The sequence below is a fragment of the Sebastes umbrosus genome, chromosome 6 (genome assembly GCF_015220745.1).
Source record: "Sebastes umbrosus isolate fSebUmb1 chromosome 6, fSebUmb1.pri, whole genome shotgun sequence".
Lineage (NCBI taxonomy): Eukaryota > Metazoa > Chordata > Actinopteri > Perciformes > Sebastidae > Sebastes > Sebastes umbrosus.
In genome coordinates, this window is record NC_051274.1 from 26,055,313 (window position 1) to 26,079,348 (window position 24,036).

A 24,036-nucleotide genomic window follows, 5' to 3' on the forward strand; every position below is an offset into this window, starting at 1 on the left:
CATGTTGGTTTTCACATTAGTACAATTCTAGCAACTCGAGAACAGAAGCAAGACAGGTAAAAGGAAATCAGAGTTGATATGCTACAGTACCTTTTCATAATGGATATTCACAAGGCGTTCTCTATAGGTCCCACCGTGGTGTGTTTTGTGAAAGTTTACTTTTTATTTATCTATAAGAGGACGTGGTGACTCACTAATGCAATGCTCTGCATATAGTTTGTTTTGAACCGTGTCAGCTTTCATTTTGCTTTGGGACTGTTACATAACTGTCTTCCAGATGGATCACATGCACGGTTAAGGCTCCGTTCAATTAACGCTTACCGTCAGAGCGCCAAGACGAAGATGTACCCTCACAGAGGACCGTACATCACACGTTTCAATCCCAGACCCAACCGCATGCACCGTGCATGCACCATAATAAGCGGGATGATTGCTAATTACCAGAGAAAATGATACCACAAATCCCCGTGTGTGCACTACACCGTTAAGGTGAGGTGTTGAAAGTGAAAAATGAAACTATATCTATCTTGTTGGCAAGTTATTGTGTTGAAAAAAGACACAAACATGGTTTTAATTTCGGAACATAATAAACCATTTACATATTCACATTTACATATTAAGACGCTTCGTGTGACTGAATTCTATATACAGTATATATACATGTTATCTGTTCTCAGGTCTCTCTTGTTAATGAGATATTGAATTAAATGAATCTTCCTGAATAGATAAATCTTAACTAACTAATACTCCATGAAGATGTTCAAATTATGTAGCATTTTGTTATTTCTTGTTTTGTATGTTATACAGTTGATGTGGCAATTTTTTATGCCTCTGCATTATGTTTTCAGGTTATCCATCCGTCCATATCTCCGTCCCATTCTTGTGAACGTGATATCTCAGGAATACCTTGAAGGAATTTTGTAGTTTCTAGTTTATTAGTATAAACACAATTTATGTCTTTATTTTACTATGTATACCAAGCATCTTGGACAGAAATCTTACCTTATTAGCTTTCATACAGCAGGTGTAAATTAGCTATTTATAGTTTTCTTAGCAAAGCATTACATCGTATTTCAATTGAGCTATCCAACAAAAATCACTTTTTTGGCGAGTGGCAGCAAGCAGCACAAGTAAGACAAGATATATGTAAATAATTGCTTTCAGTGACGTCCAGATTATAATTATGATTGTGTCTGTCTACTCTCGCGCTTCTTCCTCCACTGCAGCCAGAGAAATGGCTTTATCTCTCGTTGGACAGGTCTGCTGTGAAGTGTTTCACGGTGAAAATAAAAGAAAGACAGAGAGAAAGTTGTTTATAAGAGAACATCAGTTAAAGTGCTGCTTTCTGTTCTCCGCATCCCTCTCCTCACTCCCCTCCTCCCGAGTATCTTTCATTTATTTCATTGCTCTTTTTTCTCACTCCGTCAGTTTCTCTCACTCTCTCTACCTCTCTCGCTCGCTATCCTCTTTCTTCTCCCGCTCGCCTCTGTCTGCTGCCGTCACAGATTTCTTCCTCCCTCGCCTGAAATATGAATATTTTAGAGCTAAGAAGCTTAAAGGGAACAATGAAATGGCCCCCCAAGTTAAATTATACTCCATTTCCAGAGTCACAGAAGAGGGACTTTTCTGAGTGATGAGTGCACTGGTGCCACGTGGGTGTGTCTTTCTCTTTTTCCACACACACATAAGCTTGTTGTCTCCTGCTTTTATGTCGTATTTGTGATATTCCCCCAGATCTTGCTTCTGAAATTGCTAAACCAGGCAGCGGCACTGTAACCGATCAACGCGGTCCCTTCAGCGATCGTAATGTACACTTGACACCTGGGTTACACAAAGTGCAAGTTCCTCAGTGCTAACATGCCTAGATGCTGTTTGTACCATTAAAAGAAAAAGGAAGGGGGAGGCAGAATGAGACTAATTTGTATGCTTTTGGAGGCAGTTTGTTTTAGAGCTTTGTTAACAGAGTAAACAAAAGCAGTACATTGTAAGGGAAGAGTTGGTGGTGGGGTTTTTGTTTCACAATTACACGAGTCACCCTAGTGTGGGCGTTGTAAACGGGAAACTAAACATTCTGCTTAGCCATCCATTTCCTGTTGGAAAACAATAAACTGAGAGCAAATGTATTGAAGCCCGGGCATCACTATTATCTGTGTTGCTTGTTTCTTTCATGGCTGTTAGTCTGCAGTGCATCAAGAGCAATCCAAAGCCGACTTTATACCAATATAGCCTTGAGGGCTCAACAGAAATGTTTCTTAAACTGCAAAACTCACATTTCTAATGTGTCTGCAATCTCCAGGAAAAGATGACTATGTTCTTTTGAAATCTGTGTTGGGGATAAAGTGCTCGCCAGCAAGTCAAAGATAACTCTGGTAGAAAAACATATCTTATCTGGGAAAGAAAAACTCTACAGAAAATACAGGAAACACATTTCTGTGAAGGTCTGTAGTGCATAATGTTTGCTTTGTATTTGATTCCGGTCCACATGAATGGTATTGGAGGGTGTGTTTTTTTTCTTCCTTCCCTCATCTGAATTTCAATCCAAAATAAAATGACAAAACAACCTCTGAAGTACAGAAGTAGAAGATTATTTCCTCACTTGAGTATTCACACCTGAAAATTGCATTATCATCGTCGAATATTAACAACAAAGATTCTCTTGGATTCAATTTACCGGTCCGACTGCTGGGGGAGGCAGGGGGAGACAGAGGGGTGAGGATTACATATTAGTAAGCAAAATTGATTTAGTTGGGGACACTGTCATTTGAATAAAATGGAACTGCTGAAAAAGAAAGAAAGTCATTTAGAGCGAATTTAGAAAATAATAGCAGTTGGAAGAGAAACGGAGAGCAGGCGGAGGCTGCCTCATTGTGCGAGTTTGAGGGTGTAGATTTCCAGAGGAGGATAAATTAGTTTCTGAAGGTTATTTCTTTTGTGCTCAAAGGGCAGGAGATGAAGTGAGAGAGCAAGCTCTCTTTAATAGCTCCAACAGGGACATAAGAAGCTCAAGGCAGAAAATGGGTCTTGACCCTGTAATCACCGAGAAGGGACTTCATAAATGGCTGTGACAGGGCTTACAGGCACTGATCAATAACAGACTCACAAGTCCAAATATGGGCTCCTGAAACCTGTTACCTGCTACCAATACTGTGATTTCGGATGCCACTCACATCTGACACCAGAGTGCATCATCGAACAGAGACAGGGGTTACAATACTTTGGTTTTTTTTGAAGGTGAACATGAACAGTTGAAGACGTCACCTTGGAAAATGGGGAAATTGAGATGAGCATTTTTTTGTATTTTCTAACATTTTATAAACTAAATTTGAATTGATAAATAAAGACATTTAAAAAAGATTCGTCCATATTGTAAATAATTTTCAGCTGCAGCACAACTGTTGACCGTTGACCATTTTCATGCCATGAATTTATTTTTGATTTGCCCAGAATCATATTCAAAGTTGAGAAACCTCCAAATTAGCATTTAGACTGCCAGAAGACACTAAAGGTGCAGGTACACTTGCGAAGAACTAGTTTGTACCACGTTAAAGGTACAGTGTGTAGGATTTGGCATCATCTAGTGGTGTGGTTGCAGATTGCAACCAACTGAGTACTCCTCCGCTCACTCTTTCCTTTCCAAGACTGCGGTAACGAGAGCCGCTGAGTGCAAAACCGTGGCAACTCTGTTCGCCTCACTCAGAGGCCATTGTTACCATAATAACACTACTTTAGGAGCAAGAGTATCATGACTTTGCGCTCACTGTTCCTTTAAGCTGGTGAGAATGGCCTTACTCGAAGGCAAGATAATAGTTTAAATACAGCGATAACGATACAATAAAATAGACAATATTTTTAGAAAAAAAAAAAATCACACAATGCAATGCATCATGCAGCACTATACTTGCCAGTGATGGAGAAAGATGACTTTGATTTTGGAGAATCAAAGCCTCAATTTACCACTTTCTATAAAGGTACGCAGAAGCGTAGCGCCGACCCTCCGGTCCCCCCCCCCCCCCAGGTTAACACTGTTAGCTTTGTCAGAACTGTTGCTGTTGTTTGCACTGCTAGTGCTGTTATCACCATTAGCTGCTAGCTGTCAGCTCATTTAGCTCCTTTAAAAGGAAAGAAAATGAACTCATAGAAGTATAGAGTCTATACAAATTAATTGCACAGCTATTATGTGTCATCGTCATCTCACTGAGAGGAAAATGTCTCTTCATGTTCATGTGAAAGAGCCGTGGTGACCAAGCTGCCAAAGAAGAGTTCAGCTGAAATATATAATAAGCAAAATAATTAAAATGATACTATGACTCATAGGATAATTACATCTTGTCATACTTATCTTGACAATATAATTAATAATGTTCCCTTTCATTTCTAATTACCCACATTATATCAGATTATCTGTTTGCCCCTATTGCTGCCTATTTGTGTGTACACTAACTCAAACAACACAGACAGTACAGTATATAGAGGGTATGCACAAAGGGGGTGCTTTGTGTGTGTCTGATGCCAGACTACAAAGTTGCATTCTCGGGAAACTGAGATCTATAACAACCAAAATGTTTACTAAAGTTATTAGAAAATCAATCACGCATTAAAATGTAGAAACGCTTCAGCAGAGATGGGCTTGCTTTGTCTAATATCTGGGTTTTAATAAACAGATTTCTGCAGGGAACAGACACATGAAACTGCAAGGTGCCGACTACCAATTACCTGTTTGAGCCCAACTCAATGGGCTTCCAAAACGCTATATTGAATTTTAATTAACCTCTTAAAAATCCGACCACCCGCCATCGGGCCTGGCCACTAATTGTATCTTTCCATGTCATACTAGTTTGTCGAGAAGGAGGCCAAATAACGCTCCAAAGTTACACTCAATTTTTGGGGAGGAAAAACTGGCATGGCTATTTTCACAAGGGGTCCCTTGACCTCTGACCTCAAGATATGCAACTGAAAATGGGTTCTATGGGAACCCACGAGTCTCTCTGTTACAGACATGCCCACTTTATGATAATCACATGCAGTTTGGGGCACAAACAATGCAGTTTTTTTGCACACAGTATAAATGTGTTATTTTTTGCCTATTCTAAAATGGTGTATTTATGATGTGGTCTTTATACTATAACAGTTTTCCTAAAATTCAATTTTAAAAAATCACAATATATCACCTTGCTTATCGCAATATATCGCAAAATATTGAATTGCTACTCCAAGTATGATACGTATTGCATCTCTGGATTCTTACAAAAACACAGCCCTACTAATGATGACAATTTCACACAAATGTCTAACAGGATAAAAAGATGAAGTGAAGACATGTTGGACAGACATGGATGTAAACTGCAACATGACTGGTTGGCGGAGGCATACAACCACGAGGCGGTGATTCCAGTCTTTTTCTGTATGGCACCACAAAAGCCGTCAGCTATTCGTCAATAAGTTTTTGTGTCAGTACTTTGTGAAATCAATGTGTAGGCTGTTGTAAAAGGTAATAATAACTCTACAGATGGCAACTGTCATCTCAAGGGGTGTGTGTGTGTGTGTGTGTGTGTGTGAGAGAGAGAGAGAAAAAGAGCAAGAGAGTGTGAGAGAGAGAGAAAGCAGATGAAATTATGTCCCACATGACTTTTGTATAAGCCAATTACCAAGTGAGTTACACAACTCTGTTTCTCTTACCTTTGAAAACCAGCAAACAAAAAGAAAAATGCTTGTCTCTGTCTTTTTGTGACTATCACACATCTCTCACATAGTGATGGAGAAGATGCTTGTTGGCTGTTAACTTGTCATTTTCCGTGTTTTAACCAACTGATAACACAGCAGCAGTCAGGACGCTGACCTGCACATCTGTGTCAATACGTGCATGTGTGTGTGTGTGTGTGTGTGTGTGTGTGTGTGTGTGTGTGTGTGTGTGTGTGTGTGTGTTTTTGTGTTTGTGTTGCTACCCACACAGTGGATGTTAGCTCCCCCATATTGAGGGTGAGTCATCCATGGCAAGAAACAGTGGCAACATCATTAGCATGCCGCTCTCATCCTCCCACTCCCCTGCTCCTTAACAGATTTTAACTGGCACAGCCCTTCCACTGATAAATCACTGTTGCCCTACTGCTGAAACACTCCCATAATTCACAACCAAAAATATTAAGTCAAACACACACTCTCACTGCTGCCTTCCTATTTCCCTCCTCATATCACTTGTCCCCAAGCATAATATAACTCACGCCACTTTCATCCACTGCACATATTACACCACCATGAGCACATTATTGGTTCCACTTGGAAAGAAACCCCCTCATGCTGGCACAGTCCAACACCAACAGGACACACACATGAAATATCATAACCTTAAAGGATAAGGCTGGTATTATTGTATATTTTTCTTTTCTTATTGCCAATAAATTCTATTAAAAGACCAAAGCCAATAATATGTTAGTCCGTCCATGAATATTTTACAACTTCCCTACCCTGTGGCTCTCAGCTCCAAGTCCATTTATTCCTACTGAAGACATGAATCTTTAATAACAGGTCACAAATATATTGGTAATTATTTTTTTAAAAAAGGCTTTGTAATTTCCATAAACAGGCATTGTAGTTTTAAGGAAAAGTTACTGTAAGTAGTGCATTTATTGAGGGACTATTTTCAGCTGCGGAGTAATACACATTTGGTGCTCTATTGAGGATTTATAGCCACATGGTGGTATATGGGATTACAATGTGTGTGTGTGAGTGTTCATGGTAATGAAGGAACATGTTACCCAGTGTAACAGTGCGACGTATCCTCATACAACGGTTCGTATGATATCTTATGAAAAGTTATTCCTCATTTTTTGTGCGTTTTCCTACTAATGTCCAGCAACACGTGTCGATTTCCGCTCGTTACATGCATACAGTCTTTTCAAAATAAACTTCTGTCTTCACAGGAAACAATTTGGTTAGGTTTAGGAAAAGATCATGGTTTGGGTTAAAATGCTTGAAATACTTGGTTAGGTTTAGGCAACAAAACTACTTAGTAAGGTTTAGGAAAAGATCGTGATTTGGGTTAAAATAACTATCAAAGTGGCGTTACTTAAGTACAGAAGTTACGTGACAAATAAGTCAACATTGACTTCTGGTTTTACACGGGATATGAACACCACGCTCTTTATACTTCCTGGTTTACGATTACGTGGATTACATATGAATTGATTTTGTAGGATATAAACAAATTACAGTGCATTACCTTCCGTAGGTATAGTTAAGAACAGTGTATATGAACAGTCTGTGATGGTATATATTGGATTATAGTGTGTGTGTGTGTGTTCATGGTAATGAAGGAACATGTCACCCAGTAGAGCTGGGTAGTATGACGATATATATCATCAAAATGACATAAAAATGTCTATCGTACATATTTTTCTATATTGTTTCTATCACGATATAAACTTTTTTCTCTATAATTTCACATAAAACTGTTATGTTCCTTTTACACTCAAGTTCTTAAAATGAGAAAATGCTCAGTACTTTTCATTTGTCAAGTATTTAATTCACAAAGGAGTATACAAAAATAGGCTTTACCATGTGGCAATTTCATATAGACTATTCATTCATTTATTGAATTACTAGAAAACATGCTATATCGTGATGTACATCGTTCCAGAGATATGACATGACCTACAGTATATCTGGATGGAAGATTTTGGCCATATCACCCAGCCCTATTATTCAGTATAACAGTGTGGCCCATTGATGAGTTTTTAATAGTTTTTGGAAAACAATGGAGCTCTGTGGCACAGAGGAGAAAGTTAAATTAAGCTTTGACTCCAAAGGCAATACATGTCAATAGAATAAAAAAAAAAAAAGATTATCACCAGCAGTATCCTTTCTTAGAAAAATAGTTGCAAGACATAAAAATAGTGAGTGATGGAGATTTGCAAAAGGAGGTAATAGAGTACTAAAGATGATTAAAGATCCAGTGGAAACATTTTTGTTCGGTCACAAAATGCCTGTATATTACCAGCCTTTGATGGTAAATCCAATTTATTAGAAATTCTTTAGTTGCTTTTGTTCAGCTGTCTGTAGTTTTATGAGTAACTCGGTAAATTAACCACTGTAGTTAGAATGTCACTTACAACTGCGGTTGTGACATCTATTTGATTCACACTGGATTATAAGGATCAAGTTACTTCTGTACTCACTAAAATAGAAGGTTAATTACTGGAATTTACACAATTTAAATATATTAGTCCCATACAAGTATTGCTTTAATACAGAAAAGACATTCATTTCACTAATTTTCTTAACTAAATAGCCAGTGTTAGGTGAGTAAGAGCATCATTGTCAGATGTTATTGTGCTAAATAAACACTGTTGATTGTCATCAGCAACACTTGTATCTGGAATTACAGTGCTGGAATTACAGCGCCAGCATTGACAGCGCAGAACGCAGGCATGATGGCATGTAATCCATAATAGACGTTTGATTCTGGCACTTCAATTTCCCTGTGTGGAATCAATAAAGTTGATCTAATCTTATTCTGTTGATAATCCAAAGGGCCATGCCTTTTGGAACCAGTTGTATTCCCAAACAAGCAATAGTTTTATTTAGGATGAGATGAGAATAACCTGCCCTTTGTTAAACAATGCCATGTCACAGGATGTGTGATTTCCCTTGCACTAGACGTTTAAAGACCCTTGTCACATGAAGAGAAATACCAGCCTTCCTTTATCAGATCATCCAAACTGAAGTTTTGCTTAAATCTGAGTCAGAAACATTTCATACATTGCATTTGCCCAGACAAAAGGTGCAGTGACTCCCAAAGGACTCCCAATAATGCAAAACTTGCAATAGTTGAGATACCACTAGTGATTGTTGATCCTTCTGATAGAGTATCAGCTTGAAGTGTCTCCTGGAGGTCACTTTGTTCATTTTGGTCAGATTCTCCAAATACATCACTTCAACAGAGGAAAAACTGAGGAAAAAGCAGTGCCTCTTAAGGCCTTTGCACACCAAGTCCGTATTTTTCGAATGCGTTTTTTCATCTGATAAAAATCGTTGCGCACAGAAACCTTGCACACTGAGTCTGATGCGTTTTATTATTCCCTTCATGGCCAAAATTCTCAATGTAACACAAAACGGAATTAATTACGTGGGTACAATGGATAGCACTAGTCCAAAACGGGGCTGATGAATGAATGACACTAGCAAGAAGCTACCGTTTAGCTGCCTAGAGCACAATCACTACTGTCTAATCTTTCCTTCATCCTTTGTCTGTTCTGCAATCACCTGCCACAATCTATCCTTAAATTCTTCTTCTTGTAAAGTGCTTTGTGCTGGGAGATGAAGTGAATCCAAAGAACGTATATTGCCAAGAAGTGAAAGTCAATTGTTCGTTCCATTGCAACATCAGCACCCGGACGTCAGTAAAACGCGAAAAATAAAAAGTGCTGTACAAATTTTGTCTCTTTGCTTCAATACTCTTTGGTGAATCAGTTTATCAGATGCCATTTTGGATGATGACGTTTGCAAGGACGGTGGTTCTGAGTGGTTAAACAACCCTTTTTTTGTTTTTTGACGGATGCGTAAAAACGCAGAAAATCAAACCTGTTCCAAAAACTTCAATGACGGAAGAAGGTCTCGGAGTCTGTGTTTAAACCGGATTGACATAACGTGAGGTTGTATGGTTTTTTAAATATGTGACAATTTTGGACTAAAAATACGTATTTAGTGTGCGAAGGCCTTAAGGCTTTGAAAGTTTAGGAATCTATCTTTCCTCCTTCAACCTCTGTGCACTCTCTGTCTTGTCTGACTTATGGGGTCTATAACCAGTCGCAGTCTATTTCATCTAATCATTGGATCGTCAATCACTGAGAAGACCTGCATTTCATGAATAATTGATGTGAGCCAAGTGCATTAAACCACATTCCTTTGCACTGCATCAGTTACAGTGGTTACAGGCTTAATAATGATAAGGAGAAGGCACTCAGCTGGCACATTCGGAGGTGCAGCCAAACTCGGGTGTCCTTAGAGAACAATGTGCGAGACGCCTGCTATTTCAGAAATGCACAACCTCCTTTGTCTATTTTTTATAGTACCACGTCCACAGGGGCAGTCCCACTTTGAGTGAGTTTTCTTCTTTTAGGACAAATGAAAACTTCCTGGAGCTTTGTTGCCACAGCCTTTCTCCATTCATTAAATCAGCCTAAGGCGTTTTGTTCTGCCTGCGGCGTGGCATCGGTCCCCGCCTGCTTCTCTCCTCCACTTCATCGTCTTCTGTGCTCCTAGGTCTTTTGATCACACGCCAAGAAGTTACACAATTTCTGACAAGATCTCAGGCCCTTTCATCCAGAGCAATATATTTTATTGAAGATTTCAGGTGAACGGTTGCTACAGGTCATTTGAGGTGACGCAACCTCTGGCTTCACTCAAACTCGGGGAAGGTAGACATGTTCAAGAAACCCTGGAGATGAATAGTATTACGTCTTTTTAAGTGGAGGTCAGAATGTGTTTGGAGAGGTTCAAGACCCCAGTTCAAATTAGCCTAGTGCTCATTAAAGTGTGCTGTGAAGCTATGTAAAGTAGTTCAAATGAAAAGCACATCAACTAGGGCACAGGCTGTATAATATATGGGAAAGTGGACTGTAAAAAGAAGCCACACTGTGATAGTTTGTCGGGCTAAAAATAGCAACACTTATGGGGAGATTATGTGAAGACTGTATGTCAGACGAGCAGCCAGCATACAGGATTCGTCTCATGCTGCACTGTACATTCATCCGCCACCCCATTCCTCTTCATTTTCGTCACTCCATTTCTGCCTCGATAAGAATTTAAGCACAGACACGCTGGCATGGAGTCACACACACACACACACACACACACACACACACACATATATAGGCGTTGCCACACACAACGGTAAAACTGAGTTGGCAGGTGAGGTGTTAGCATCACTTCGGAGACAGCTTGATGACAATCCAGCTGGAGTCACACTTTTAAAGGTCACACACAGATCACACACTTTCTTTCTCTGTCTGTCTCTCTCTCACTCTCACACACACACACACTTATACAAGCACCCTTTAATTAAAAGCTGCAATCAAGCCGACTTCTGCATGTATTAACACCTCTCCCAGATATGAGAATGTCGTCATACCACCGAAGTTATAAAAGTCTGGAACATTTAACTAATCTACACGACTTTGTGTGGTTTGTGAAGCACATCGCACAAATGAGGTAAAAAAAAAACTGTGAAAAACGACTGCCAGAATGAGATAATTATTCGTGCTAACATGTCACTTACCTCACAGTGGAAAAAAGAAGTTAAAGTTGTAGCTTACTTTCCATTGTTTGTATTTAATTAGATACTGAGTCATGTAATATACTGTATATAATGAGCACAGGTGCTGTCACGACTTATTCACCCAAGTAAATGTCAAGATAATCCGAATATCATACATGTGGATGTCAATATAAATGTTATGGTGAACATTTCACCCTCACATTTACATCTACATTCACACCCTCACCTTTCGTCTTGATCTCTGTGTGGTGACCAAAACAAACAGCATCCTTAGAGACAAGGTGAGGAAATCCGAGTAGAACCACTGCTAATTAATAGTGAAAGGAGCCAGTTGAGGTGGTTATATATACTGCTCATGTTTATGAGGATGTCTCCTGAGATGTCTTCCTGTGGAGGTATTCTAGGAACATCCAACTGGGAGACAAAACTGGGGGCAAACCCCAAAAAACACAGGAAAGATTACATATCAATTTGACTGGGAAAGCCAGGAAAAGTTGGAGTGTGTGAGTGCACAAAATCTCAAAAGACACAGACGTACAATATAGAGGGTACGCACACAGTGTATGTGTGTTATGTGTGCTTTGTGTGTGTCTGATGCCAGTCCACAAAGCTGCATGCTCGGAAAACTGAGCTCTACAACAAGCAAAATGTTTCCAAAAGTTATTCGAAAATTAATCTGGCAATAAAATGTAGAAACGCTTCAGCAGAAATGGGCTTGCTTTGTCTAATATCTGGGTTTTAATACACAGAGTTTTAAAGGCCATTTTAAGGCCAACCATGACCTTTTTCCTAAACCTAACTAAGTGTTTTTGTTGCCCCCAGCTGGTTGCCTACTGCACCTTCATCCACACATGTAATATTCACGCCTCTGCAAGCAAAAGGTGACACCGACATACTATGTGGACAGACGGGTCTATTACACGCTTTGGCGTAATATCGGGTTGTTTATTTATGATGGTCAAACCCTTATGATCCACTTGGAGACTCCGGGCCCTCTTTTAACAGCTCCTTAGTCCCACTCGCATCTCCTAGAGGTTTTAATGGTCATTGTCCTGAGGGTGGCGCTGGCAGTGAGGTTTGTACCTTTGGGGGAACAAAATGTGCTTCAGAAAATTTAATGGCAATCTGCCTATTAAATTAGGATTTTTCTTTTGTGTCCGTTCATGAATTAATGCATTCATTCCCGTCTCTCCTCTCCTTTTTTTGGTCACATAATCTGCATTTGGGACTCACTGCACTGGTGCAGGGCAGCATGGAGAGTTAAGGAGGGCTGATACTCCAGAAAGCCTCCCCCGAATATAACTAAATTTAAATACTGCCTGTTCTTTAGGGGCTTGCTGGCCCCTAAAGAACTGGCTCCATCCCTAGAAGGGATGCTAAGTTTAACCCATGAAAGGACAAGGCCCTCCTATTAGGGTCAGAGGGGGCCAATATTACACGCTCAATAATATACTAAACGGAATAGAAGACAAAGGAAAAACACCTGAACCAGCTATCAGCACCCTCATTTTGTCCTCTTTTTTTAATTATAATCTTTTATGCAGTTATGGAAGCACTTTCATTCTGCTACTCCTTTTCCTTTTCTTTTTACATTTTTTGTTCAAAGGTTCCCTGTAGATCTGTTTTTCTATGAACGATCCTCGTTTTGTTCATCCCAAGGATGCAACTTTTGTTTGTTAACAAGAACACTCTACAGAGCCCCTCCAATTGATTAACTTTATTTGAATCAGTGCACACAAATGCAGCTAAAAGCATAACCTCTAGCTGATTAGAAATGGTAATCGGACAGACCAGGAACCATTTACCAACAGCATTTTATGGAGGTTTGTCATTGACGAAGAGCAGCATAAAAAACATTCACTGTCCTTAAACCATCAATTATTTTGTATTTTGAACACCTTGTCATATGCTGTAAGGTAGTACAAATTATGGCTTTTTTTTTTTCATTGATTTGCCTTTCAAATGGTGAAGAGCTTTTTGTGTGACTCTTCACAGGTCACTTTGTATCAGTTACATTTTGCTTTGGGCTCTTTCCCACCCGTATTAAATGAATATTTTTTAAATGTGTTGGAGTAAAAGCTTATTTAATATGTTTTTCAATGCTCTCAGATCACAACTGCTATGTTATTCTGTTTTTAAAAGCAGGTAAATGGCAGAAATCTACTTTTCAGTTTTCAATATAGCAATCATATTTTGCAAGACTGAAAATTACAAAATCATTATAACTTATTCTTTTGATCTTCCTACCGAGCCCACACACAGACACTCAAAATAAATTGCTGCAGTATATTTATATATATATAGTTTTTCCACATTGTTAAAGGTACTAAATACAAGATTGGGAGCATTTCTATTGCCTCCGCACGGCTCTCAACATGGCGACAGCTGAGCCGGCGGCGCGCAGTTAACAGCGCTAACAGTGAAAACAACGACAACATACTGACAGAGCTCACAGTGTTAACCTGGGGGGGAACCGGAGGAGGGAACCAGTGGGTGGGCGCTGCGCTTCCGCAACGGCGCCGTTGGTCGAGATGGTGTCATCAGCTGTAACCGCCATATGAGCTAGCCAGTGGGGCATGCTTACATGCACATGTCAACAAAGTGCGGAGAAGCTCAGATTACAACACACACAGATGGAGAGTGACTTCCTTCTCTGCTCAGGTAGACATTACTCCTCTATATCTTTACATAGACAATAGTTGTTTGGTGTTATATTAATGCTCTGAATATCGTACAGAGAACCTTTAACTGTACAGCACCATGGAAACTTTAAACCACTTTACAGCATAGACTTTTCCATAGAGATTCCTTACTCATCCATCAAAATAAGCATGTAAGCCCAGAGCCACCTGCAGTTCCCTAAACAAATGTTTATGCAGTTATTCCATCTCGGTACACGTAGTATAAATTTACAAGGTAGAGGCACAAGTGCCTAACATTTGCTCCACTTAATAAACTCTAAACACTCCCTCGATCCCCTGTGTTTGAGGATCTAGCCCAGCAGTATCAAAGAGCAGCGGGAAAGTGATAAGGAGTGACAGCGTTGTCATATCAATTCTCATCCCTAACAAAGACACATCTCACTTAGGCTGAAGTGAGCAGATAGGGGCCTGTGCAAATCCACTGTACAAATAATTGCAAGTCCATAGTTGCACCTGTCAAATATGGTTAACCATCTGGGTTTCCGTAGACAAGCAAAGAGGATAGGAAAGGAAGAGAATAGATAAGCTCCATTTAGTTTGGGGAGGTGATGTGCCTCAAATTGCAGTGGCAGCTGTAAAAGGGCTTGTGCTCGCACACTAAAGAAACGGAAAGTGAGATAAAGGAAAGCATCAGGCTGGAGGGAATAATCTTGGCAGAGGTGTGTCAAGGCCATCGTGGCCATCTTTAATTTGAGGAGCGTAGTGAACTGTTACCTCAGAGGGATGAAATGTTATCGGGATTGTGTATTTGCATTTATATCACACAACTATAACGTGATTTGTTTTTCCCTTGTAAGCACACCGTATATGTACGTAGGATGTAAAATGAAAAAGAGACATATTTGCTTTACAAGAGTGATAACTTCAAAATCTCCCTTCACTCTGCATCTGTAGTTGATTTTTCTCAATAGAAGTGCACAATTCAAAGGCCCAGACTGTAGACCCGCTATATGAGAGCATGGATCAGATGATAACTAGATGTGGCTGCACACAACTCATGTTTCGGTCCCTAATGTGTCATGTGCATGGACTATCAAGGCTGTGTGTGCTGTGGAAGCCTGGCCTTACTGTGTAGTGGCAGTCAGCATTGATCAGCTGCAGCAGCTGGCTCTCAAACTTCTCCAGGGACGGCTGGAGGGAGATGGTCAGTCTGTTCAGGGTGAAGGGCAGCATCTTGAGCAGCTGAGGCCTCAGCAGAGCATCCCCTGGTGACAGTGTGAACATAGCATCAACATATCAACATGCCATGACATTTATTATGTGATTATATCATATTTCAACCCTGTCTCCTACAAAATTACGTTCCCATTTGGGCAGTCAAATTTAATAGCATGACTGTCCATAGTTTATCATGTTTATTCAGAAATTAATCACACTTTTTTTATCTGTTCAAAATGTATCTTAAAGGGAGATTTGTCAAGTATCTAATACTCTTATCAGCATGGGAGTGGGCAAATATGCTGCTTTTTGCAAATGTATGTATATATTCATCATTATAAATCAATTAACAACACAAAACAATGACAAATATTGTCCAGAAACCCTCACAGGTACTGCATTTAGCATAAAAAATATGCTCAAATCATAACAAGGAAAACTGAAGCCCAACAGGCAACAACAGCTGTCAGTGTGTCAGTGTGCAGACTTGACTATGACTTGCCCCAAACTGCATGTGATGATCATAAAGTGGGCATGTCTGTGAAGGGGAGACTTGTGTTAACTTTACATACATCTAAACTGCATTCTCAATTATGTTTCAGGGGAAACATATTTTCTCCCGGCTTACGGTCACAGTTTTAAACACGTGGTTAACATTGTAAATTTAAACAAAAACAAAAAAAAACACCAACACTACTTTGTTAGTAGGCAACAAAAAGACTTGGTTAGGTAGGTTTGGTAAAAAAAAAATAATCGGTCACTCGATATACTACGTCACCTGCTCTGCACGTCGCTCGTTGTACTACTTCACTTGCTGCAGCCTTCCGCAGACTATCATTACAAACGTATTTGTAATACGTCAAAGACAAACGTAATACACAAGAAAATAATTTTCCCTCAAAAACGTAATGAATACAGTTTAGCTGTATGGGAATATCATTTTTCGGAGACGGGGCTGCATATTTAGAGCACCTCTGGGTCTGAAACAGGATTCCTCTTCCTGTGGTTTGTTAATTTTGTTTTCAGCTCAGAAAACGTCTGTTCTCCTGGGGTTGCTGTGGAGGAAAACCACCATGTAGTGTAATAAATGTGTGAAACAAGTTGGGAAATAAGCTAATAACCTAAAAGAGAGAGGTCATGTGGATACGGTGTTATAGCCATACTGATTCTGCTTATGCATTGTCTTATAAAGTGAGCTGAACTTCTCCATGTCACTTTAACAGTAGTCTGCCTCACCCTGGACTCCAGAGACGCTCCACTTTAAATGTTATATCCTCCTTGAATGTGTGCTTAACATTTTGTTGTTTGTATGCTCTGCTTATTGTCATATTTCACACTCCCTCGTGGAGATATCCATGAGCTGGATGAGGAAATGTGCCGCCTTTTCTGGCAGCAAATGTTTACACAGTCGGCCTTTGCTCTTCGATTTTGAACATACTTGATTAGAACTTTTCTGAGACACAGCAGCTCCATCTAAATGACTGCTCCAGTGATTTGTGCCTAATGCCAATCCCTGGAATATTTACACGACAGAGAAGGATACCAGTGCTGGCGTCTAACAATACGACAAAAACTGTTTCCATTCTGGATACTTGGCCTAAATGAATGGGAATCGATTGAAGAAAGCATCTCAGCCATTGGATGAAGCGGGAAAAGCCTGTGAAGTCCACAATCACCCCTTTCAGACACCACAAAGAGGAAAATAGCCAGTGTGATTGTAATCTCTTCAAGACTAATGTAGCCATCAAGCGTTTCATTGCAGCCCCTGTCTCTGGAGCGCCAAGTTGGACTGTTCTGAATGCGGCGTGAATATCAAACCGGTGGCTGTGGTCTTAAAAGGCAGCTTAGGTCTCTGCTGCTCACAGCCCCAGAACATGAAGAGGATTAGCCGGCTACCATACCTCCCACTGACTCCCAATGATTAGAGCTCTGCACTGTCAGACTTCATTACATTCCCCCTTAGAAACTTACTTTCTAAGTACTGCAGACATTTCAACTTCTGATGGAACTAAGTTTCCAAAAAAACGCCACTATTAAGTACCATGATGATGGATGTCCTGTTTGATATTTTGGCAGTTGGAGAAAGACAAGTGAGTAGTTGCTCAAGTATGTTATGGAGGGTTACACCCGATATGTGCCGAGTAGGGCTGGACCCGAATATTCAACTATTTGTTCGTTCTGTTTTAAATTTTGGTAGTTTTGTTTTTGCGTTTTTTAACCCCTCGGGATTACGAACATGCATAAAACACTGCAAACCTTTTGGAAAATTATTCAATAAATAAATAAAAATACAAAAAAACAATAATGTAGCATAACAGAATCCTTCAAAATAAAATGTGTTTAATTAAACCACACAACAAAGACACTTGTTGCAGTGCTATGCCGTCCATCTCGGCCGAGAACGGAGAAAAGTCTGGCTGAGTCCCAAGTCATGTCATGGAGACGAGCCACACCAGAGCCCTTGTCGCCGTTTCTTATGTCGGAGTGCAACCCATGCGGGGCTCGGGCCGAAAGGGCCGAGAGGAAACCTCCGCAGGCTGCATTTTGCACAGCCGGGTTGCATAATGCACGGAGACAGCAGCCTTAAATGCCACCGTTTAGGGGGAGAGGGCCCACAAACGTGCCTTTGAGGTACATCTACACTCGCACAGAGGGATGAAGAGAGGGGACGCTAAGCGCGGACAGAGGCGTCTGTACACCGTCAGGCGTAAAGCACCTGTGGACTCATCACTGACACAATGTGTGGGGGAAGCCTCTGAGTGTGTGACAGTGGTATCGTGCAGAGCCCAAAAAATGGTATTCGGGACAGCCCTATAGTGCCGAAGGTGTTGGTTGAGCCATGTCGTATTTTGATTTATCTAGCTTGAGTTTAGATGACCTCTTTGTTGACTTCAACTTTTGTTTTGACAGTTGAATAGGGACTAAATGTGCACCAAGAGTATCTGTAGTGAAGGAATCAAAGCAGCTCCACTATTGATTACTGAATCTCTAATACAATCATTTAATGAGCTGCACAGTAAAAACAGACCCTACATGTGACTGTTTCCACCAACATAGATTTGTTTTGCTCTCGTCTGAAGGGAGCACATATTGAACGACTGAGGGAGTGTAAAGGACAACACGCTGAACAACACAACAGGTAGCATAGAAAATAGAAAAAAAAACAGAAATCCTGAAAAACACAAAATTGGTGCAATTACCTCAAAATAGAGACTGACGGACGTAAAAAGTGTTTACCTTGTAAAGCTGCAATTTGTGCCAAAGAGGATAAGAAATGAAAGAAACATTTTAAAAACACACGGGCGACATGAACCATGGGACGCATCTGAACAACGGGAGGAGGGCATGATTTCAAGGCATGCGTCGCGTTGAGTACTGCGTAACGTTACAGAACACTTTTTTAGTCCGACACCCAGGCCAGGAGCGCATTACTCATTATTTGACCTTACACCTTCCCAGCGATGTGAAGTTTACCTGTTGGAGAAGCTGCAAGCCCGGGAATGTTCTCATTTCCAGATATAAGGACATTCTCCGGAAGGAGGTGCATCACAGAAGCCAACGCAGGGTGCTTTTTTATCGCACAGTCCAAATGTGCTCCACCTATCGTCTTCAGGAGACTGCCGTCTGCAGAAAAAGACATATAACACATTTATGTAGAACTGTTTTACTATTTCACATTCATGACAAACAAGCAAACAGCCACTCTGAATATAAATGAGTTAGATATGATATTCCATCCCACCATCATCCCCAACCCGACCAAAGAATCAATCTCCTGGGTGCGTCAGAGTCTAATATTTCCCCAAAAGCAATGAGTCACAGACAACACGACACCCAACACGTAGACCATTTTTCAATATTCCATTTGGGTGCTGGTGACCTAGGTGCAATGTTCCATTACACTGCGAGCATCGTTTTCCAGGGCTAAACTGAAATGACAACCATTCAACTTGGAAAAAGGCGCTCCTCCAGAAGAGCAATGCCGCTTAGATGAGACACAAGGCATGAGCAATGAGGTAGACATTGTCATCGCTCAAGCAGGTCATCCAATGACAAGTGACGACCTACGATTCCTGCCATTGACACAAAGCACAGACCATTTGGAGGGTGAGCAAAGTGGTGGTTGATGCGCAGCGTATGTTGGCTTCCTTCAAGCCTGAACAGCTTCACAATCTTTCACTCTGACAGGGTTAATGATCGCACCTTCAAAAGCATCAGTGACAATCAATACAGGAAGCTCCATTCAGTCCCATAGGCTGATTCAACAAGGTGACAGTGAGCAATCTGAAGGGGAGTCGTTATAGATGGTGAAATGTGGTGACGTCGGAGAGCATTTAAAGCTGCAGTCGGTAACTTTGAGCAAATATGATAAAATCCTGAGAGTAGTGCATGAGACAGATAATCTGTGTCCTCTTAGTGCTCCTACTATTACTGTTTAGCTGTAAAATGAAAACGTTTGCTCCGGCCGCAATGTTAAGTACAGTCAAGAACCTTTCTCATTTCTCATTTGAGGCGAGAAATAGCAGAATATTGATTCATGTTTGATCAGCGCTGCCTAGTTTGACAGTCGCAAGCAGTGATTGACAGCTGCTGTAGAGACTCCTCGGCTCTGATTGGTTGTTTTCCTTCAGCGCTGTGGAATCTTGCAAATGCCACAGAGAGGCAAAGTCCCGCCTCTTCCGTTGGACCCCCATGTGACCTTATTTTGGAAAAAATATGAATGGTAGACAACGGCGAGAGAGAAATATTTTTGTTGATCCCGTTTGAATTGCGCCATGAATCACACATACGATGTTTGTACATTTTGAAGATAATGTTGCAAGTCAAGAAAGTCACAGTTTGTTGTAAAACTGTTGAAGTATAAGACGTAATTAGAAAGATTACACACCCAAAAGTCGTGTAGTGACGTTTCTCTCTCTGAAGCTACGATGCCTGTGTGTTTCGTACAGGGATGAACTCACACCAGCAACGAGATAAAAAAAAATATATGTCTCTCGCCGTTGACTATTGTACATATTTTTTCCGAAATAAGGTCCCATGGGGTCCACCGGAAGGGGCAGGACTTAGGCTCTCTATTAGGAGCACTTGAGGACACAGAGGAACATGATTATTTTCACAGATTATCTGTCTCATGCACTACTGTCAGGATATAGTGACAGTTTCATAAAAAAAAATAACTTAAAAAAATAATAATAATAAAGTTACCGACTTCAGTTTTAAGTGCTGGGATGTGTTTGGTTCATAACTATCAGTAAACAGTGTTTGTCTAAAAAGATTGTTGTCAATTTCAGTGAATTCACAGGTGTATGCAGAGCAAATAAATAGATTTACAATATATACTGTAGGTATTCACTATTCAGGATCAAAATCATGTTTCTAAGTTTTCTGCCTACTACTAGACAAATGTTAGTGGAAACTGAAGAGAGCCTCCACAGACGCCTGTCATCCTTCTGGCTTCAAGTTGTGTGAAAAACTATTAATTTCCAGCATGACAACCACCCTAAACACGCATCAAAGCGATGCCAGGTCTTTGAAGTCCAAGGTAGAGCAGGGATTGCTGACTTGCAAGGCTTTCCCTCCCCAGTCACCATACCTAAACCACCCCCAAACATTTTAGGGAAAGTATGAAACGAGAAAAGATGAGACACATTTCAACATCACAAGACGCTGTCGGATCCTCTGAGAGAATGCTGGAATAACGTGAATTTTGCAAATTTTGCAATTCTGCAAACACTTGGAGAATCGATACCAGGGTTCAAGCTGCAATCAACATAACATCAGGGCTCAGCAACAAGGCTTGCCTGGGGCACGTAAAATGCCATGTTGGGCTAGAAAATCTAATCTCACAACACATTTTTTTCCAGAGCTGATGATGGAAACAGCCAAGGAGTTAGCCTTGTTATATAATATATTGTTGTTTTAACACTGTACAGCACTTTGGTCAACTTTTGTTGTTTTTAAATGTGCTCTATGAAGAAACTAAACTTGAAACTCGCTTCCTTCTCATCTCTGTTGAGAGTTGCACATGTGCCTTACTGATCGGGCCCTCGCAAGTAAATGACAGCAGGTAAAGACAAAGTTTATGAGCTGAAGTGCAGCGAGTATTTCAGTTATCCTGGAAACAGGAGTTTAGTTGGATGGCGTCAGAGGATGTGAGAGAAACCGCAGGTTTGAGAGCAGGGTGGATAAAACATGACAATTAACTTTAGTCTTTGCTGTTATTTGACAACCACTAATACATAAAACAATTTGTATAGGGGCAAGAAAAGAAAAAAAAACGTTGAACCCTAAAGATGGACAGAGCAAACATTAAGAAGTTATGACTTTCATCGAATATAAATATACTTTTTTTTACTTTGTTTTATCATTGGTGTCAAAATATAAAATCTTAAGATTTGTTTTGTCTTGAAGTGTCATTATAACCAGCTAAGCTTTTTTTACTGTAAAGAGCATTGCCTGACAAAAGAAAATGTCAATAAAACCCAAATTATACTCACGTCATGTGACCCAAATTTCCACATCTGTCGAGAGCATATATACAAATATAGACTGTGCAGACTGTACGCGTGACAGATGTACAAACACATTCATGTGTACAGTGTAGTATAAACAGAACCACGTGCCCATCACTGTCCATGTCCATTTGATTATATTTGGCCTTTAATGTACTGCAGAAAACCAAACTCCTCAGCAGCCATCAAAATATGCTGCTACAGCATCCCAGTTTAAAAACTACCCAACATCCCACAGTTTAAGGAATTGCTGAATGTAATCCACAAAGTTTTTCTCTCAATAAACTGTGTGAATCAGCTTTTAAAACATCAGTGCATTTTTCTAACTGCCCTACAAACTTGGCTCACAAGAACAACAACTTTAATACCTGAAATAAAGTCCAGACTATTGTAAGGAAGAATCCAGCTTGTTCAAATATTGCCCAATGGTAGCTACACAACGAATTCAATTTCTAAAATGATTGAAGACATGAAGTTACACTTCAAAACAAACCGGTAAATCCATCACTAACATATTTATGCTACTACGTTATTCTTCAGAACCACAGAAGTAAAACATTTCAAATCTTTTTACCAAGAAAATAAAAGCAGCAAATGGATCACAATGGGATCAGCTGAATAGCAGCACTGAAAAGAAAGTCGATTTTATGTTAAATGTATTTGAAATAAATGGTATCTTGAGGGAGAAAGACATTTCTGTTAATGAAGGAGGTCTTTTTCAATCATATAAAACAAAAAAAAATATGGTGAGTTCACGGGAAGGTTGGGTAGAATGTCCATTTCTGCACTAGACAGGGCCGAGCCTTTATCTTTAAAGTCAATAAGAGAGGATTGAGAAGGAAAGAAGATGATGGCGTATACCGCTACCTGTCCATGACTCATCCCAGCCAAACCCTTTAACTCTCTCTTACAGTTAACTTACTTAACTTAAAAAAAAAGTGCTAATGTATAAAGCCCGAAAAGGAAAATGGTTTGGGGAAATCTCTGAGGTTGCAGCACAGCTTCAACTCTTTTCTATAAATGTTTTCAGTGGCGGCAGAAGCTTTCATTGAAAAGGTGTTTCTCACCGTGAAACACAGAAAAAAAGTAGGGTGGGAATGAAGGGAGAAAAAGGGAGGGGGAAAAAAATCAAGCATAGAACTTTCTTGACACAGATGCTGCCCAGGTGTCGGCAACTTTTTCATCATTTATTTCTTGTTATTCATTATGCATCAAGCCTGGGTTTCAGTCAGATGCTGTGCATAGATTAGAAAACTACCCCAATTTTTTTCCTTACAGCAGTGGTGTGGTACCTCAGAGTCAGTTGAGCTGCAACTTGGCAGGAGATGTGAAACCAAGGAAGTGGGGGGGGGAATAACAAAAAATGGCTCAGCATCAGACAAACACAGGCAGTGGTTTTGGGAGATGGTTGAACGGGAAAGAAGAAAGTAATAAAGATGAAAACCAATGGGGTGATTTTTAAGGGAAGGTTTTACTGCCAACTTAGGTAAGAGTGAAGGGATCTGAAGTGGTGACTTGCGTTTGTTTCTATGTTTGGTAACTGTACTAAGCAATCACTACGCTGGTGCTTCTGCATGTCACTTTCCCAGATATCACTTGTCAAACAGTGAAGCTAACTGTAGGAATGTAAACCTCAGGCTTTGCCACAGCTCACTTTCTATAACAATTCAATATTTGGTGATTTAGGCTTAAAGGTACAGTGTACAGATTGCAACCAACTCAGTGTCCCTCTGCTCACTCCCTTAAGACTGTGGTAGCGTGAGCCGCCAAGTGCAAAACCGTGGTAATGCCTTTCGCCTCGCTCAGAGGCTATCCTTACCATAAAGACACAACAGAAGTCAGAAGGCGTATGGCAGTACCACGGTTTCGCACTCTGCGGCTCACGTTACCGCAGTTTCACGAGACCTACGGCGGCCTTCAGGTAACAAAAACCCAAAAGGCTTTCTCTGGAGCCAGTGTTTGGTTTGTCCGTTCTGGGCTACTGTAGAAACAAGGTGGAGCAACACGGTGGACTCCATGAAGAGGACCCGCTCTCCTATGTAGATATGAAGGGTTCATTCTAAGCTAACGAAAACACAACGATTCTTAGTTTTAGGTGATTGTACACTAATGAAAACATAGTTACGAATATTATATTCCATTTATGCTAATAGATCCCCGAAATGTTACACACTGTTGCTTTAAATGATTAGTTGATTATTCGATTAAGAAAAGAAAGCGAAACATTACAGGCCTATAGCCTCTTGAACGTGAGACTGTGCTGCTTTACTTTTTTAAATACATCATTGCGAATTGTTAGTTTTTGGACTGGTGGTCTGATATATCAAGCAATTTAAAAACGTTAACTTGGGTTCTGGGAAATGTTGATGTGCATTTTACACTGATTTCCAGA

The 24,036-nt window shown here is 40.3% G+C and overlaps 1 protein-coding gene across 1 annotated transcript in view; it reads right to left on the bottom strand.

Moving 5' to 3' along the window:
• The window catches only part of nphp4 (nephronophthisis 4), a 178,362-nt gene that overhangs the window by 121,315 nt on the left and 33,011 nt on the right, over positions 1-24,036 (bottom strand). Inside the window, exons 6-7 of the mRNA XM_037773417.1 lie at positions 18,607-18,756; positions 15,043-15,179 (exon numbers count right to left, since the gene is read on the bottom strand). Coding sequence (XP_037629345.1) covers positions 15,043-15,179; positions 18,607-18,756 — 287 coding nt within the window. The remainder of the gene's footprint in view (positions 1-15,042; positions 15,180-18,606; positions 18,757-24,036) is intronic.